This window comes from Vipera ursinii, assembly GCF_947247035.1.
Source record: "Vipera ursinii genome assembly, chromosome: Z".
Taxonomy (NCBI): domain Eukaryota; kingdom Metazoa; phylum Chordata; class Lepidosauria; order Squamata; family Viperidae; genus Vipera; species Vipera ursinii.
In genome coordinates, this window is record NC_139517.1 from 3,051,264 (window position 1) to 3,069,853 (window position 18,590).

At 45.0% G+C, this 18,590-nt stretch overlaps 2 protein-coding genes across 4 annotated transcripts in view; both read right to left on the minus strand.

Annotated features, from left to right (window-relative positions):
- The window catches only part of IRF9 (interferon regulatory factor 9), a 21,895-nt gene extending 21,406 nt beyond the window's left edge, over window positions 1-489 (minus strand). The window contains exon 1 of one of the 2 annotated variants that reach the window (XM_083377738.1): window positions 1-489. This exon is cut by the window's left edge and continues 473 nt beyond it. The gene's annotated coding sequence lies outside the window, so the exon portion shown is untranslated. The other variant, XM_083377736.1, reaches the window with a different exon arrangement.
- Window positions 490-2,017: 1,528 nt separating this feature from the next.
- RNF31 (ring finger protein 31) overlaps window positions 2,018-18,590 on the minus strand; it is a 35,552-nt gene continuing 18,979 nt past the window's right edge. For both annotated transcript variants that reach the window (XM_083379109.1, XM_083379108.1), the window contains exons 13-22: window positions 17,583-17,756; window positions 14,479-14,577; window positions 12,890-12,979; window positions 11,864-11,978; window positions 11,357-11,475; window positions 8,940-9,053; window positions 8,727-8,784; window positions 6,118-6,214; window positions 4,092-4,266; window positions 2,018-2,923 (exon numbers count right to left, since the gene is read on the minus strand). In XM_083379109.1, the coding sequence (XP_083235235.1) occupies window positions 2,870-2,923; window positions 4,092-4,266; window positions 6,118-6,214; window positions 8,727-8,784; window positions 8,940-9,053; window positions 11,357-11,475; window positions 11,864-11,978; window positions 12,890-12,979; window positions 14,479-14,577; window positions 17,583-17,756 (1,095 nt within the window). In that variant the 3' untranslated portion in view covers window positions 2,018-2,869. The remainder of the gene's footprint in view (window positions 2,924-4,091; window positions 4,267-6,117; window positions 6,215-8,726; window positions 8,785-8,939; window positions 9,054-11,356; window positions 11,476-11,863; window positions 11,979-12,889; window positions 12,980-14,478; window positions 14,578-17,582; window positions 17,757-18,590) is intronic.

Sequence of the window (18,590 nt, forward strand, 5' to 3'; positions counted from 1 at the left end):
TTATTTTTTATTTTTTTATTTTATTTTATTTTAATTCCATTTATATCCTGCCCTTCTCCGAAGACTCATGGCGGCTTACAAGCTTAGCAGTAGCCTTCATTCTATGTATATGCCTATCATCTCTTATCTCTTATCGTCTCTCATCTTTTTATCATCTCTCATTCCTCGGTCCATCTATCCTGTCTGTCCTATCATCTATTATCTATCAGTATATCCATCATTTATCTATTTATTTTATTTTATTTTATTTATTCAATTTATATACCGCCCTTCTCGCGTAGGACTCAGGGCGGTTCACAAGGTTATTTAAAAAACAGATACAACAGTTACAAAACTTAAAATCAATTAAAAGAATTGGTGGAGCATTGGTGGAGAAGTGGTGAATGCTCCAAAACTGTAAGTTTTTAAGAAGAGACTGGACAGCCATTTGTCTGAAATGGTATAGGGTTTCCTGCCTTAGCAGGGGGTTGGACTAGATGACCTCCAAGGTCCCTTCCAACTTCTTCTTCTTCTTCTTATTATTATTATTATTAAAACCTTGCAATATTTATCCATCTATCATCTATCTATTCATTATCTTATCTGTCCATCTATTCTGTCTGCCTATCTCTACCAATCTATCTATCTGTCTGTCCATTTATCTTGTCTCTATCTATCCATCATCTATCCATATTCTTTTATCTATCGTCTCTAGCCATCTATCCATTATCTATCTTATCTGCCCATCTATCCATTATCTTATCTGTCCATCTAGCTTGCCTCTAACCATCATCTAGCTTATCTGTCCATCTTGTCTGTCTCTATCCATCCACCCATCCACCCACCCACCCATATCTATCTATCTATCTATCTATCTATCTATCTATCTATCTATCTATCTATCTATCACCTTCCTTCTCTATAATCTATCACATATCTGTCAGGACACCCCCCCCCCCGCAATCCACATCTTAGGAAAATAAAGAACTCTTGGAGCCAGGGCTTGTCCAAAAGGAAATTCTACTAGGATGTTATCGGTTGTGGAAATACAAGACAGGATTGTGTTACAACTTTATACTTTATAAAGAGTCCCCGGTTCAACCCCTTCCCCTCAAAACCCATTTGGTCAGACCCTCATCAATTAAACTTCGGTGTGGGAAAGAGCGAACTTCCCCGTGTCTTTATGATTATTGCCTCCTTCCTTTTCAGATTCAAATGGAGATAGGAACCAGATCCCCCCCCTCCCTCCCCCTCCTTTGTTGTCCTAAGATCAAAAGGGTTTTCCCTGGGCTTTGAATCCAGGCTGAATAAATACCTTCTCCTCTCGCCCTCGGAGAAACGGAGAAACGGCAGAATCCAGGGAAGGCACAGTATTTTAAACATCCATTTATGAATGCGATATAAATGGATTCTGACATATCTATTATGCCTCTTTCTCATCTCTTTCTATCCTCTATTTGATCTTCCTGAAGTCCACACATTTTAAAGTGGGCCAGGCTGAGAAAAATACGGCCTTAAAGACTGAAATACTGAAAAATAGATAAAGCCCAATTTTCTCCTCTTGGAAGTAACCTGAATTATCATTTTGGGGCGAGCGGAATTTCTAGAGAGCGATGCCAACATCCCATTCAATAACGGTGTAAGGAAGAAACTTGGGGCAAATTGCCGTTCTTTGGGCAACTGACTTCCTAGAGATATAAAACATTCAAATCATAGAGAAATCTTCCAACTCTTTAGGAGGAAATAGGAAAATGATCCGAAGCCGCCTGTAAGACGTTGCACGTTTTATTTTACTATTTAAATAAATAAGATGGTGGTGCTACTTAGAATTTCTCTGCGATGTAATCGCATTGGGACACGGTTCCTAAGAACCCGTATAAACAAATTCCGAATTTGCAAAAGGTTTTCCACAAATTTGGGAGAAAAGGAAAAAACACCACCCAGAAATTTTTTTTTGTGACGCCTATTTTTGGTCAATGAAAAAAAAATCTAAATGCTAGCACCTGGGGATCATATTAACCACAAAACAAAAAGAGAGTCTCGTTTAACAAAATAACTTTTATTCAGACCAATGCATTTCCCAGGAGATATGCAGGCTGAAAGAACAAATGGAATTAAAACCATTGGATCAATCTAAAACCAGAACAAGAAATTTTCGATTGAAGCCAAGCTTCCTTTCCACCCACCAGTACACTTTTTTCCCACCCCACAAAACCCGAATACAGTACTCCATTAAGATTAAAATCAAAAAAACTTGTTAAAGAGAGTTAGGACGAATCTAAAATTCTTTGTTTTCTCCATCATCACCTTCTCTATCAGGGATGTCCAATTGTGGCCACTTTTAAGACTTGAGAACTTCAGCTCCCAGAATTCCCCAGCCACACTTGTGAACTTCAAGTCCCAGAATTCCTCTGCCAGCAGTCTGCCTAGAGAAATCTGGGAGTTGAAGTCTGTAAGTCTGGCTGGGGAATTCTGGGAGTTGAAGTCTGTAAGTCTGGCTGGGGAATTCTGGGAGTTGAAGTCTGTAAGTCTGGCTGGGGAATTCTGGGAGTTGAAGTCCGCAAGTCTGGCTAGGGAATTCTGGGAGTTGAAGTCCGCAAGTCTTAAAAGTCGCCACAATTGGACATCCCTCTTCTAAATGGTCACAACGAGAAGACCTCTGGATGTGTCTCAGACAAGACAGAAGAAAAAGGGTGTAGAACAAGACAACCCTTAAATTCAACCTAGTGGTCAGAGCAGGGAGGGCTTTAAGACTGCACCTTAGAAGCCCCCCTCCCACCAATAAATCATCAACCGGAAAGGACAATTCTTAAAACACAACAGCTCTTCTCCATCCGTTTGGAAGAACATCACAGCTTCTCTTCCTCCCTGTATAGGTGATGATCTCCGTCTACTTCCGTCTTCGTGGAATCTCTAGGCCAAGAGGAACTTGGTCTCTTAGAATCTGCAGGACAATAACAGAGTTGGAAGGGATCTCCAAGGTTGTCTAGTCCACCCACCCACCCCCGCACTCAAGCCAGGGAGCCTAGACCAGGGGTAGGCCACCTTGGCTGTTTTATGACTCGTGGACTTCAACTCCCAGAATTCCTGAGCCGGCATAGCTCAGCTTGGAAACCTCTCCCTTTCCCCTCAGCGTGGCTGGCTCAGGAATTCTGGGAGTTGAAGTCCACGAGTCATAAAAGAGCCAAGGTGGCCTACCCCTGCCCTAGACCATTTCAGACAAATGGTTGTACAATCTCTTCTTAAAAAGGAGAAGAGGAGGAGGAGGAGGAATAACCAAGCTGGAAGGGACCTTGGAGGTCTTCTAGTCCAACCCCCTTCTCAAGCAGGAAACCCCTATCCCATTTCAGACAAATGGCTGTCTAATCTCTTCTTAAAAGAGGAGGAATAACAAAGCTGGGAGGGACCTTGGAGGTCTTCTAGTCCAACCCCCTTCTCAAGCAGGAAACCCCTATCCCATTTCAGACAAATGGCTGTCTAATCTCTTCTTAAAAGAGGAGGAATAACAAAGCTGGGAGGGACCTTGGAGGTCTTCTAGTCCAACCCCCTTCTCAAGCAGGAAACCCCTATCCCATTTCAGACAAATGGCTGTCTAATATCTTCTTAAAAGAGGAGGAAGAATAACAAAAGCTGGGAGGGACCTTGGAGGCCTTCTAGCCCAACCCCCTTCTCAAGCAGGAAACCCCTATCCCATTTCAGACAAATGGCTGTCTAATCTCTTCTTAAAAGAGGAGGAATAACAAAGCTGGGAGGGACCTTGGAGGTCTTCTAGTCCAACCCCCTTCTCAAGCAGGAAACCCCTATCCCATTTCAGACAAATGGCTGTCTAATATCTTCTTAAAAGAGGAGGAAGAATAACAAAAGCTGGGAGGGACCTTGGAGGCCTTCTAGCCCAACCCCCTTCTCAAGCAGGAAACCCCTATCCCATTTCAGACAAATGGCTGTCTAATATCTTCTTAAAAGAGGAGGAGGAATAACGAAGCTGGGAGGGACCTTGGAGGCCTTCTAGTCCAACCCCCTTCTCCAGCAGGCTGACCAAAAGGCCTCCGAGCGATGGGAGAAGGAATCCAGGTGAGAAGACCTCCCAACCAACAGGAGACGGGAGGCTTCACCTGGATCAGATGCCTGCGATACGCTTCCTCGTCCTCCGTCGGTGCCTTGGGGAGCAGCTGGGCGGCGGGGAGGTTTCTCCGACACACGATCTCCACCTCCTGCAAGGTGTAGAAGACGGCGGGATCCAGAGTGTGGCTGTTGATCAGGCTGACTAGGTATTCTTTGTAGTGCGCCCTGGGGTACGTGTGTGTCAAGAAACATGTTTGGGTTAGAAAAGATATTTTAAACTGGTACCACAGATACTAGTAGAAAACTGCAATAAATGCTGATATTCAACTCTTACATCTGTTAATAACAATAAGAATTGTATTTGCTTAAGGTGGGGGAAAAAAGGTACTGGAATGGTGTTAATATTGGATTTAGTTTGAAGAAGCTCATACGTACCACGGAACTACTAACGGACCCATTGAAATACGTTGTTTATTAAGCACTTATCTGTCAAAATAGAAAATCCCTCAGGCCTCCAGGCCCCCTTTTGTTAGAACCACCATCCATTTCAGGGGTCTTCAAACTTGGCAACTGTTTTAAGACTTGTGGACTTCAACTCCCAGAATTCCTCATAGCTGGCTGGTGAATTCTGGGAGTTGAAGTCCATGAGTCTTAAAGCTGACAACTTTGGGGGACCCCTGGCCTAGTTGAAACCGTGCTGGTCCCTCCAGGATCATAGAGATGGGAGTCCAGAGAGGTCATCAAGTCTAATTCCCTTGAGAGTGCAGCATGGGCCTACACACTGTTTGTGTGTGTGTGTGTGTGTTTGTGTGTGTATGTGCAATCTAGTTTGTTTGAAAAACTCCAAAGAAGGGGAAGAAACCCCTCGAGGCGGTAATCCAGGGGTCTTCAAACTCAGCCCTTTTATGACTTGTGGACTTCAACTCCCAGAATTCCTCAGTTGGCCATTTTGGTGAAACCACGAGTTTAGATCCAGACCAGAGGTCTTTAAACGTGGCCCTTTTATGACTTGTGGACTTCAACTCCCAGAATTCCTCAGTTGGCCATTTTGGTGAAACCACGAGTTTAGATCCAGACCAGAGGTCTTTAAACGTGGCCCTTTTATGACTTGTGGACTTCAACTCCCAGAATTCCTCAGCCAGGCTGGGAGTTGAAGTCCACAAGTCATAAAAGGGCCACATTTGAAGACCCCTGCTCCACACCCATTTGCGCTACTCAGGGTGATCTTGACAAACACAGGTAAATCTCCAAGTGGCCTCCACAATCCTCTAAAAGAAAGCAAATGACCAGATGACTGCAAAGGAGTATAAATCCTCCCATTTCCCCACCCTCCAGTCAGAACCTGAAGAAGCTCCTGGGATGAGAAGGGAAACCTCTTCAAGGCACTGGCTGAGGAACTCTGGGAGTTGAAGTCCACAAGTCATTCAAAGGGCCGAGTTTGAAGACCCCTGCGGCAACCCCCTCAGCACTTCCTGTCAAGAACTCCTTCCTGATGTTTGGCCTGCTGGCTGGGGAATTCTGGGAGTTGAAGTCCAACCATCTTAAGCCTTGCCGAAGATCTGAAACTCCAGGTTCTTCCTGTGTCTCTCAAAATATTGTTGGCTTCCCTCCTCTACAAATGGACCAAGGTTGCTTGTCCCAACCTACAGGCAGTCCTCGGCTTACGACCAGTCGTTGGGCGGCTGTTCCAAGGGCGCTGAAAAAAACCCGACTTTACGACCAGTCCTCGCACTTCTGACCCAATTGCAACTCCATGCAGGGGGAGGGGCCAACCCGGTAGCTAAATGTTATTTACCATGATTGCAAGCATCCCTGGGTGATGTGATCCCCGTGTCACCTGAAGTCCCTGGTGTGTGTGTGTGTGTGTGTGTGTGTGTGTGTGACATTTGCTTAATGACCATGGGGGGGAGGGAAAGATTGTAAAATTGGGGTCTGTCCTGTGATGATTCACTTAGCGACGGGAGCCGATGTAAGTCGAGGACTTCCTGTATTATGTTTCAGCTCTGCCGGATCGCAGCCAGGAATTCTGGGAAAGGGCCATGAATTCCCGACTCCCCTCAGGAGGTTTTTACTCACTCGCAAAGGCCAGCATATTCAGCCGGGGTTTCTTTGCCGCACGGTTCGTCCTTCAAGCCATCCATCATTTCTTTCTGCTCCATAACCCGGCATCCCCCTGCAGGCAGAGGAAGGACCCCGACGTTTAAAGCATGCCCCTTCCTTCCTTGGATCGGCGGTCCTCGACTTACGACAACTCAGCCCCAAATTCCTGTCGCTAGGCGAGACCTTGGTTCGGCGAGTTTTTTTTCCAACCTTTCTTCTTGTTAAGTGAATCGCTGCGGTTGTTAAGTTACTAACACCGTTGTTAAGTGACTCTGCTTGTCAGAAACGTTGCCAAAGGGGACGGCGTGACCCCGGCACGGTGCAACCTTAAAAAATGTGAGCCGGTTGTCAATCATCTGAATTTTGATCCCCTGGTTACGGAGATGCTGTAAAAGCCGTAACTGAAAACGGGTCACAAGTCACGTTTTTCAGCGCCGTTGCAACTTTAAACGGTCACTAAATGAAGTGTTCTAGGTTGAGGACTAGCCGCATGGTTATTTTACTGGGTTATTTTAAGGAGATGAGCGGCCCAGTTTCACAAACATAAAGTTGGGCGGCTATACAAATGGAAATAAAAAATTTAAAAAATTGAAGTGAAGTAAAGAAGTTAAAAAGTAAAGCAGTGGTAGTCCCCGATTTACAGCAGCTCGTTTAGCGACCGTTCAAAGTTACAACAGCACTGAAAAAGTGACCTGTGACTGCTTTTCACACTTATGACGGTTGCAGCATCCCCAGGTCACGTGATCAAAATTCGGACACCTAGCATTTGGTTCCTATTTATGACGGCTTGCAATGTCCCGGAGTTACGCATTCCCCTTTTGCGACCTTCTGACAATCAGAGTCAATGGGGAAGCCAGATTCACTTAACATTCACTTAACCGTGCTGTTAATTAACAAATACAGTGATTCGCTGAACAGCTGGGTCAAAAATCATCGTAAACTGGGGCAAAACCTGATTAACAAATATTTCAGTTAGCAACAAAGTTTGGGCACACTTGTGGTCATACGTTGAGGACTGCCTGTGAAGGCAGAAGTGGAGTTAAGTGAAGTTAAAGTAAAGTAAAGTTAAAGTGAAGTAAAAATAAAGTTAAAGTGAAGTTAAAATGAAGTGAAGTAAAAATGAAGTAAAATTAAAGTGAGGTAAACTAAAAATAAAGTTAAAGTGAAGTTAATGTGGTGAGGTGAAGTGAAGTAAAGTAAAATAAAATAAAATAGCAACAAGGTTTGGGCTGAATTGTGGTCATACATTGAAGACTGCCTGTGAAGGTAGAAGTGAAGTAAAAGTAAAGTTAAAGTAAAGTAAAAATAAAGTTGAAGTGAAGTAAAAATGAAGTCAAAGTGAAGTTAAAATGAAGTGAAGTAAAAATAAAGTAAAATTGAAGTGAAGTGAAGTAAAAATAAAGTTAAAGTGAAGTTAAAATGAAGTGAAGTAAAAATGAAGTAAAATTAAAGTGAAGTAAACTAAAAATAAAGTTAAAGTGAAGTTAATGTGGTGAGATGAAATGAAGTAAAGTAAAATAAAATAAAATAGCAACAAGGTTTGGGCTCAATTGCTGTCATACATTGAAGACTGCCTGTGAAGGTAGAAGTGAAGTGAAGTAAAAGTAAAGTTAAAGTAAAGTAAAAATAAAGTTAAAGTGAAGTAAAAATGAAGTCAAAGTGAAGTTAAAATGAAGTGAAGTAAAAATGAAGTAAAATTAAAGTGAAGTGAAGTAAAAATAAAGTTAAAGTGAAGTTAAAATGAAGTGAAGTAAAAATGAAGTAAAATTAAAGTGAAGTAAACTAAAAATAAAGTTAAAGTGAAGTTAATGTGGTGAGATGAAATGAAGTAAAGTAAAATAAAATAAAATAGCAACAAGGTTTGGACTCAATTGCGGTCATACATTGAAGACTGCCTCTGAAGGTAGAAGTGAAGTGAAGTAAAAGTAAAGTAAAGTAAAAATAAAGTGAAAGTGAAAATGAAGTGAAGTAAAAATAAGTAAAATTAAAGTGAAATTAAAGTGAAGTGAAGTAAAAGTGGTGAGGTGAGGTGAGGTAAAGTTAAAGTAAAGTAAAAATAAAGTTAAAGTGAAGTTAATGTGGTGAGGTGAAATGAAGTAAAGTAAAATAAAGTAAAATAGCAACAAGGTTTGGGCTCAATTGCGGTCATACATTGAAGACTGCCTGTGAAGGTAGAAGTGAAGTGAAGTAAAAGTAAAGTAAAAATAAAGTTCAAGTGAAGTAAAAATGAAGTGAAGTAAAAATAAAGTAAAATTAAAGTGAAGTGAAGTAAAAGTGGTGAGGTGAGGTAAAGTAAAGTAAAAGTAAAGTAAAAATAAAGTTAAAGTGAAGTTAAAATGAAGTGAAGTAAAAATAAAGTAAAATTAAAGTGAAGTAAAAGTGAAATAAAAGAGGTGAGGTGAGGTGAGGTGAGGTGAGGTGAGGTAAAGCGAAGCGAAGCGAAGCAAAACAAAGCAAAGCAAAGCAAAGCAAAGCAAAGCAGTGTAAAATATTTGAAAGTGCAATCTTTCATTCCGGACTTAAAACGAAGCCACCCCAGGGCAGCTGGACTTCCCAGGATTTGGGGGGCGGGGGGGTCCACGCACCTCCAGGGGTAGCCCGGGTGCCCGCTGGGGGGTCCGTGTTGAAGGCAACGTTGTTCTCCTGGGATGGAGAGAAGGGAAAAGAGAGAGAAGCCCGATCAGTCTCCCAACAAGCCTTTCTTTTCCTTAACCCCCCCCCCCCGGGCTTCCACGTCCCCCCTGCCCTGCTCCTGAAGCCTCCCCTGCCCCACATCCCCCCCACCGCCCCCCCCTGACCTGGAGGAGCTGCTGCAGGCGTGGCACGGCCCAATCCCGCAGGTAGAAGAGGCAGTCGCGCGGATGGTGGCCGTGGAGGGAGCGCCGGATCGGGCAATGAGGGATCGGGCATTTCTGGCGGAAAACAAAGGCCAGGGTGGGAAAACGGTTGAGCTGCCCACCCAAGTGAAGGCACAGGCCGGTCCTCGCCTTACGACCGCCCACTGAGTTGCAAATTTCCAGGGTAGGAAAATGGCTGAACTGCCCGCCCACCCTTCCGAAGGGAAATGCAGGCGAGTCCTCGCCTTACGACGGCAACTGCGAAAAACACTTACGTTGCGAAGTGAGAAAGTGGTTCAGCGAGTTTTAGCCCGTTTTATGACTTTCCTTGCCACGTTTGTTAAGCCAATCGCTGCAGATGTTAAATTAGTAAAATGTTGGTTAAGCTTGACTTGGCTTGTCAGCAGGTCGCGAAAGGGGATCGAGGTGACACACACAAACCCCAGGACGCCGCAACGGTCATAAATATGAGTCGGTTGTCAAGCGTCTGAATGTAAATCACGTGATCGTGGGGACGCTCCGAGGGTTGTTAAGTGTGAAAAAATGGTCGTTAAGTCCCTTTTTCCTGTGCCGCTGTAACTTTGAGCGGACACTAAGCGAACTGTTGTTAAGCCAAGGTCTGTCTATCTGTAAAGACAGTCCTCAACTTACGACGACAGTTGAGCTTAATGTTTCTGTTCGGGCAAAATTCCCGTCACAATTGTCGAAGTGGGACATTGGTTGGAAAAGGTCCCTTTTACAACCTTTCTCGCCACTGCAGGCGTTAAGTTTGTAACACGGTCGTTAAGTGAATCCGGCATGGACTTTGCTTGTCAGAAGGTTGCAAAAGAGGATCGCGTGACACACACACACACACACACACACACGGGGACGCTGCAACCGTCATCAATATGAGGCGGTTCCGTAGTATCCGAATTTGGATCACCTGACCAGGGGGTATGCTGCGATGGCCGTAAGTCCCTCTTTTCAGCGTCGTAACTTCGAACGGTCACTAAACAAATTTTATTCCCTTTAATACGGAATGTAGACCAAAGTCAGATAACCTGACTTTGTTAACAGACATGTGATAAATAGCAATTTATATATATTTTTTTCAACCCAGCTCCAAAACAGGGAACTGAATGGTGCTCCCCCTTTAAATGGGAAAAGAACAGGCAGTCCTTGACTTAGAACAGTTGTTTCATTTAGTGACCATTCAAAGTTACAACGGCCTTCACAAAAGTGTCTTATGATCATTTTTCACGCTGAACAACCGTGGCCGCATCCTCGTGGTCACGTGATACCAAATTCGGATGCTGGGCAAACTGATCTCATACGACGGCCACGGGGGTCCCCGAGGTGGGGTGTCACGCGATCCCGTTTTGCGACCTTCCGACAAGCAAAGTCCAGTGTGTGTGTGTGTGTGTGTGTGTGTGTGTGTGTGTGAAAGCCCGATTCGTTTAACAACCGTCTTACAAACGTAAAAACTGCAGGGATCCACTTCGCCGTGAAGTGGAAGGAGAAAGGTCGTAAAATGGGGCAAAACTCACTGAACCGATGTCTCACTTAGCGACGTGAAATTTCAGGCACCGCTGTGAAGACGCGGGCTGGGAACGTTATCAAAGAAAAACCGGAAAGAACGAACGGCAGAGACGGTCTTGAACAGAACAAAACCAAACCCTGAATTTTCGCCCTGCCTTGACAATTTTGAATGTAAGAAAGAGGAAAGACGAACAAAAAATAATCCTTTCGGATCCTCTGATTACACCCACTATCAAAAGAGCAGAATTCCAGCATTTTAAAGTCCGTTCCTCACACTAAGTTCCGCAACTTAACAGTTCATTTAATGACTGCTGAAAGTCACAACAGCACTGGAAAAAGTGACTTAGGACCGTTTTTCGTGCTTAACGGCCGTTGCGGCATCCCTCGCGGTCAGGGGTTCAAAATTCAGACTCTTGGCAACTGACTCACATTTGTGACAGGGACAGCGTCGTCCAGGGTGTGTGTGTGTGTGTGTGTGTGTCTCCCGATCCCCTTTTGCGACTTTCTGATAAGCAAAGACAATGGGGAAAGCCGGATCTGCTGAACAACCGTACTGTTAATTAACAAAGGCAGTGATTCGCCGAACGACTGTAGCAAAAATCGTCGTAAAACGGGGCAAAGCTGGCTTAAATGCCTTGCTTAACAACGGAAATTTGGGGTTCAATGTTAAAAGTCACGGACTCCCCCTATCTTATATTTTCCTGTGGTTTCTGTTCACCGTCTCGGCCTCCGTTCTCCAAATTCACCTCTAGTAGGCCTGCAAACGGGAAATTGAATAGCAACAGGGTACCGAGTTCCAGGCTGGCATCACACACACACACACACACACACACACAAATGCACATTTGCATCCTTACGTTGGAGGCATAGAAGGTCCCGTAGCAACCGCTGCAGAAATGATGTCTGCATTGGGAACATTGGAAGTGCATGCAGCCCCCTCGGGCCAGTGCGTACGAGAACTTGCATTTGGGACACGCTGGAAGAAGAGAAAGAAAGAAATTTATTGGCTTTGCCTCCAGCTGCCTTTAGAATAGAAGAGAGCGGGAAGGGACCTGGGAGGTCTTCTAGTCCAGCCCCACCCCCCCACCCCTGCTCCAGCAGAAGAACCTATACAATTTCAGACAAGTGACTGTCCAGCCTCTTCTTAAAAACCTCCAGTCGATGGAGCGCCCACAACTTCTGGTGGCCAGCTGTTCCACTGGTTAACTGTCCTCACTGTTAGGAAGCTTCTCCTTAATCCCAGGTGGCTGCTCTCCTTGACGGTGTTTTCATTCGTTGCTTAGTGTCGGAAACTCGGTTGGGTTCAAAGCCACCCCAAGCTTTCTCGGCGTGTCCCAAAAGGAACTTGGGAACAAAATACTCACTGATGCCGTTCTCCTGGAGGTACACTGCCAAGCCCTGCGCCTGGTATTCGGGGTCGTTGGTTCGCTTCCAATCCAGGAACGCTTCGCAGGACAGACCCTGATGCTGGGGCTCCCACTGTTGCCGCAGAAGAGAAAAGACACCCCAAATTCAGCATTTAGCCTTTGTTCTGTTCTGTTGTATTCCTATTGTATTCTATTCCTATTCTTATTCATTCCATTCCATTCTATTAGCATTCCATTCCATTCCATATTTTCTATTCTATTCTATTCCATTCTATTAGTATTCCATTCCATATATTCTACTATTCTATTCTATTCTATTCTATTCTATTCTATTCTATTCTATTCTATTCTATTCTATTCTATTCTATTCTATTCTATTCTATTCCTTACCATTTCATTCCATCTATTCTATTCTATTCTATTCCATTCCATTCCATTCCATTCCTTATTTTATTATTCTATTCTATTCTATTCCTTATCATTTCATTCCATCTATTCTATTCCATTCCATTCCTTATTTTATTATTCTATTCTATTCTATTCTTTATCATTTCATTCCATCTATTCTATTCTATTCTATTCTATTATTCTATTCTATTCTATTCTATTCCATTCCATTCCATTCCTTATTTTATTATTCTATTCTATTCTATTCTATTCTATTCTATTCTATTCTATTCTATTCTATTCTATTCCTTATCATTTCATTCCATATATTCTATTCTATTCTATTCTATTCTATTCTATTCTATTCTATTCTATTCTATTCTATTCTATTCTATTCTATTCTATTCTATTCTATTCCTTATTTTATTATTCTATTCTATTCTATTCTATTCCTTATTTTATTATTCTATTCTATTCTATTCTATTCTATTCTATTCTATTCTATTCCATTTGTTCTGTTCTACTCTACTCTGTTGTTTTGTTCTGTTGTATTGTCCTGTCCTGTATTGTACTGTTCTGCTCCGTTCTACTCTACTCTACTCTACTCAAATACCTTAACAGAGAAGGTTTACCAACCTGGCGTTTGCACTGGACGCAAAAACTCTGGCGGCACTGGGGGCATTTGGCTTCCAGTTGCTCCGATTCGTAGATGAAACCGAAAGAGCACTAAGGAGAAGGAGAAAAATCCATTTTAGCCCAGGCTGCGATCAGATCTTCCTGACTCCAGGAAGCGGATGCAGAGACCACCCCTAAAGGAAAAAGAAATTGAATTGAACTGGGCCGAGTCCGTGCAGGTTATCTCCATCAGCTGGACATTTGGACTCGCCTTTAAAACAACCAGCTCCTAGTCCTAGGGAGGCTCAGCTAATCTCAATTTACACATAGTTGTACTTTGACAATAAAGGTTCATTTCAAGATGTCCTCTCGAGGGGTGGTGGTGAATGGCTGTTTATTGTTGATTTATCTACATGTCTTGATTATTTTTATAAATAATTGGCGAACGTATGCAATACTCCACCCTCCTCTTATTTTCCCCGTAATGACAACACTGTCAGTTGGGCTGGACTGAGAGTGATTGGCCCCAAAGCATCCTTCCATCCAACTTTCGTGCCTAAGGTAGAAGTAGAACTCACCGTCTCCTGGTGATTGGCCCAAAGACACCCTGCCGACTTTCATGCCTAAGGTGGGACTAGAACTCACAGTCTCCTGATGATTGGTCCAAATTCAGCCAGCGGGCTTTCATGCCTAAGGCAGGACTAGAACTCACAGTCTCCTGGTGATCATCCTAAAGTCACCCAGCCGGCTTTCATGCCTAAGGTAGGACTAGAACTCACCGTCTCCTGGTGATCGGCCCACAGTCACCAGCTGGCTTTTATGCTTAAAGTGGGATTAGAACTCCCAGGCTCCTAGTGGTTGGCCCAAAGACACCCAGCCAGCTTTCATGCCTAAGGTGGGACTAGAACTCCCAGGCTCCTGGTGGTTGGCCTAGAGTCACCCATGCAGTGTTTATGCCTAAGGTGGGACTAGAACTCTCAGGCTCCTAGTGATTGGCCCAAAGATACCCAGCCGGCTTTCACGCCCAAGGTGGGACTAGAACTCCCAGGCTCCAGATGATTGGCCCAAAGACACCCAGTTGGCTTTCATGCCTAAGGCAGAACTAGAACTCACAGTGTCCTGCCTTCTAGCCTGGCTCCTTAAGCAGTGGACCGATAATAATAATAATAATAATAATAATAATAATAATAATAATAATAATAATAATAATAATAATAATAATAATAATCCAAGTTTCTTCAGATACCGAGCAAATTCAAGCAGCCAGAGCAGGAAACCAATTTATTTTTATAGTCTCCCTAAGCGGGCAGGTTTGTCTCAAATACCCATTCCCCAGCCAGGAAACCTACTGGTCCGTGAGTCTACGACTCCCCCTCACCCCAACTGGGCTCATTAGTGGAATGATGGGCGTTGTAGTCACTCCACCCACCTGGAAGGCTCCCAGTTGGGAAAGGCAGTGCATCTATCCACCGGAAGTCCCCGTTCCTTAGAAGAACGGTCTACTCGTTCATTGACTTGAGGGGTTCCCTTCTCATTCGCGTGCACACCCCAACTTTCGGCTCTTCTCCCCTTTTATTTGGGAACCAAAGACACCGGGGGGGGCTACTCACATGCGTGCACCACTGAAACTTGGGGTCCTGCATAAGTACGTGTTCGGTCAGTTTCTTGTGGAAGAGGTCGTACGTTTCTTGATCCAAACAACTGCGCAACTGTGGAGAAGCCCAATGGAAAGAATTGAGGGGCTCACCTAGGCAGACACACCCCAAAAAAGTTTTCAAAGAATCCACCACGCATCCTGGAATAACTGACTCGTTCTGAGAGCAGAAAATGTTTCTTTCTTTCTCTCTTTCTTTCTTCCTTCCTTCCTTCCTTTTGTCTCTCTCTTTCTTTCTGATTTGAGGCGCGAAGAAAGAAAACATTGCAGCTTTGCTACGAGAGCCTCAGTTTGCAACGGTTACTTCTTAATCCATTCAGCAACCGCAGTTACAACGGCGCTGGAAAGAAATTACGAGGACCATTTTTCACACCTAGGACCGTTGCAGCATCCCCCCGGTTGTCAAAATTCGGACCCCTGGCAACCGGTGTGTATTTGCGACAGGCTGCAAAGTCCCGGGGTCGCGGGATTCGCTTTTGCGACCGTCCGATGAGCAAACTCAATGGGGCAAGCCAGATTCGCTTAACAACGGTGTTGCTAACTTAGTAACTGCAGCAATTCACTTCAGAACTGCGGCGAGGAAGGTCGTAAAACTGAACAACGGTTTTCACTTAGCAACGGAAATTTGGGGCTGAATTGTGGCCGTTAAGTCAAGGACTACCCGTGTGTGGACAACGGCGGTCATTTTGGATGTGTCAGGATGGAAGGACACATCAATTCCCACCACGAATGGGGAAGGTGATTGGGTTAGCGCAGAATGGCAAAACGGATTGTTTCAATTGCTCTTTTTTTTAATGGTTTTTTAAAATGATATTTTGGATTTTTTTATAATGTTGTCAACTATCCAGAGGCCAGTTAGGCTTAAGCTGGGTAGCTCGATAAATTTGTTCAGATAAATAGCAAACTAAAGACAGGAACTTATCTAGTTTCATTTTCACTTGGAAACCAGTTTGGGACGTTTTGCTTGAGGTGGGGAAAAACCAAAAATGGAACTTTTGGTTTGGGGTTTTGTTGATTTAGAACAGTTCACCGTGATAGAAACGGCCAGTGTATATTGAGGCTTCGTCTCAATCCTGCCAAGACTGAGTGGCTGTGCATACCGGCATCTCGGGTTAACCAGACTATTCCACCTTTAACGATGGGGGGTGAGGTGTTACCCCCCGTTGATAGGGCTCGCAACTTGGGCGTCCTCCTGGATTCATGGTTCAATTTTGAAGATCACATAGGAGCCGTGACCAGGGGGGCCTTTGCCCAGGTTCACCTGGTGCGCCAGTTGCGGCCCTACCTGGACCGAGATGCTCTACGCACAATCACTCATGCGCTCGTGACCTCCCGCTTAGACTACTGCAACGCTCTCTACATGGGGCTGCCCTTGAGGACCACTCGGAGGCTTCAGCTGGTGCAGAATGCGGCCACGCGGGTTGTGATGGGGGCATCCCGATACTCCCATGTAACACCTCTGCTCCGCGAGCTTTATTGGCTTCCGGTTGCCCTCCGGGTGAGATTCAAGGTGCTGGTGATGACCTATAAAGCCCTAAAGCGCTTGGGTCCGGGATATTTGAGGGAACACCTGCTGCCGGCATCAAGTTCCCTTCGTCCAGTGCGCTCACACAGGGGGGGTCTTCTCAGGGTGCCGCCGGTGAAAGATTGCCGGCGGGTAACACCCAGGGGGAGGGCCTTCTCGGTGGGTGCGCCTGCCCTCTGGAACCAGCTGCCCGTGGAGCTCAGGACTGCCCCCGACCTCCGTTCATTCCGCCGGGACCTGAAGACCTGGCTCTTCGAGCTCCCCGGTCCAGGCTGAGAGTTTTTAGTTTTAATTGGGGTTTTATTCTCAGGGATTAAATTTAATTGTTTTTAATTGTTTTTAATTTTTGTATCACTGTTTTAAGTACCCTGTAAACCGCCCTGAGTCCTTCGGGAAAGGGCGGTATATAAATCCAATAAAATAAATAAATAAATAAATAAATAAAAGTAAAAAATTTGAGGTTGTAGGTTATTTGCTTATTCTACTGCGCCGTCTGTCAAAAATGGTGTAGGGTCCCCTGCTTCGGCTGGGGGGGGGTTGGATTAGATGACCTCTAAGGTCCCTTCCAACTCTCTTATTCTAATTCTAATTCTAAAAAGGGTAGGAAGTCCAGGCTATTCATTTTCTTTTCTCGTTTGTCCTACACTGTTTCCTCTTCCCCCTTTTTTTCCTCCCCTATTTTGCCCGTTTTCATTTTTTATATATTTTATATTTTTAAATAAATAAATAACAGTAACAATAATAATAAAGTTGGAAGGGACCTTGGAGGTCATCTAGTCCAACCCCCTGCTCAGGCAGGAAACCCTATACCAGGGGTAGGCAACCTTGGCTCTTTTATGACTTGCGGACTTCAACTCCCAGAATTCCTGAGGCAGCCACGCTGAGGGGAAAGGGAGAGGTTTCCAAGCTGAGCCATGCTGGCTCAGGAATTCTGGGAGTTGAAGTCCTAAAAGAGCCAAGGTGGCCTACCCAAGCCCTAGACCAGGGGTCGGCAACCGGAAAAAGGAAAAGAGCCACTCAGAACCAGTTCCATCACACAAACAAAAAAGTGGGAGCCGCAAAAAGTGCGCGCGCGTGCGTCCACTCACGCGCATGCGCAAAAAACGTTTTGCACATGCGCAAAATAGGAGGCACCTGCGCGGTGACGGGTCTCCCCTTTGGAGAGGTGCCGCGTTCGTCAAACATGGACAAACGCGGCAGCTGTGCAAACGGGACGGCGGCGGCTTGGGAGAGTTGCGCGCATACCTCCGCCCTTTGGAAAGTTGCGCGCGCACCTCTCGGAACGGGCAGTGCCATTTGGAGAGGTGCGTGCGCACCACTGCCCATTCGAAGAGGTGCGCGTGCACCGGGCGACTGAGAGCATGCGGCTCCGGAGCCACGGGTTGCCGACCTGTGCCCTAGACCATTTCAGACAAATGGCTGTCCAGTCTCTTCTTTTTCTAATAAAAATTTGGACTCTCAAAAAGAAGACCGGCACCAAAACAAGACACACACCCCCTGCGTCAAATGGGGTAACAGAGTGGGAGAAACATCACCTGAATATCAAGAGTGGAAAAATAATTCAGTAGTTCTCGCTCGTCGCTGATCTCCGGTTCGGAACAAGCCGGACACACCAAATCGGTGATGTGTTTCTCCTTCACGGCGATGGTGAAGTGAAGCGCAAAACACTCCGGACAAATTGTGCATTCGCACGACGTTAGTGACTGCATCTGAAAAGAGAAGGAGAGATGGGCGGGAGGGCGGGGAGCCAAAAATTGGGATCTGTTTTCTGTCCGGAAGCATCCCAGGATTCCTGAGAAATTCCCCCCCCCCCCGTTTGCTTTTAAATACAAATATTCCTCGGCTTACAAGCATTCTCGTTTAGTGACCGTGGAAAGTTAGAACAGCATTGGGGGGGGAGAAAGTGACTTATGAGTGGTTTTTTCGCACTTATGACCGTTGCTGCGTCCCCATGGTCACGTGATCAACATTCAGACGCAAATGGATGGTGGGGAAATGGAAGGATTTATATTTCTTTGCAGACAGCTGGTCATTTGCATTCTTTTAGAGAGTCGCTGAGGCCACTCGGAGGTTTATCTATGTCCTCAATTGTCCAAAAGGTGCTTTTTCGAGAGGCAACGGGACTTCCTTGTTTTTCTTTGAAGAGGTTTCCCTTCTCATCCCAGAAGCTTCTTCAGGTTCTGACTGGATGGTGGGGAATGGAAGGATTTATACTCCTTGCAGACAGCTGGTCATTTGCCTTCTTTTAGAGAGTTGTTGAGGCCACTTGGAGGTTTGTCTGTGTCCTCAAGGTCACCTGTGCAAGGAATACCAAACCTTCCATTCCCCACCATTCACTCAGAGCTGAAGAAGCTTCTGGAACGAGAAGCGCAACGTCTTCAAAAAAAACACCCCAAGAATGTCCAGTTGGCCCTTCAAAAAGCACCTTTGGGACAACTGAGGACACAGACAAACCTCCGAGTGGCCTCAACAATCCTCTAAAACAGGTGTCTTCAAACTTGGCCCTTTTATGACTTGTGGACTTCAACTCCCAGAATTCCTCA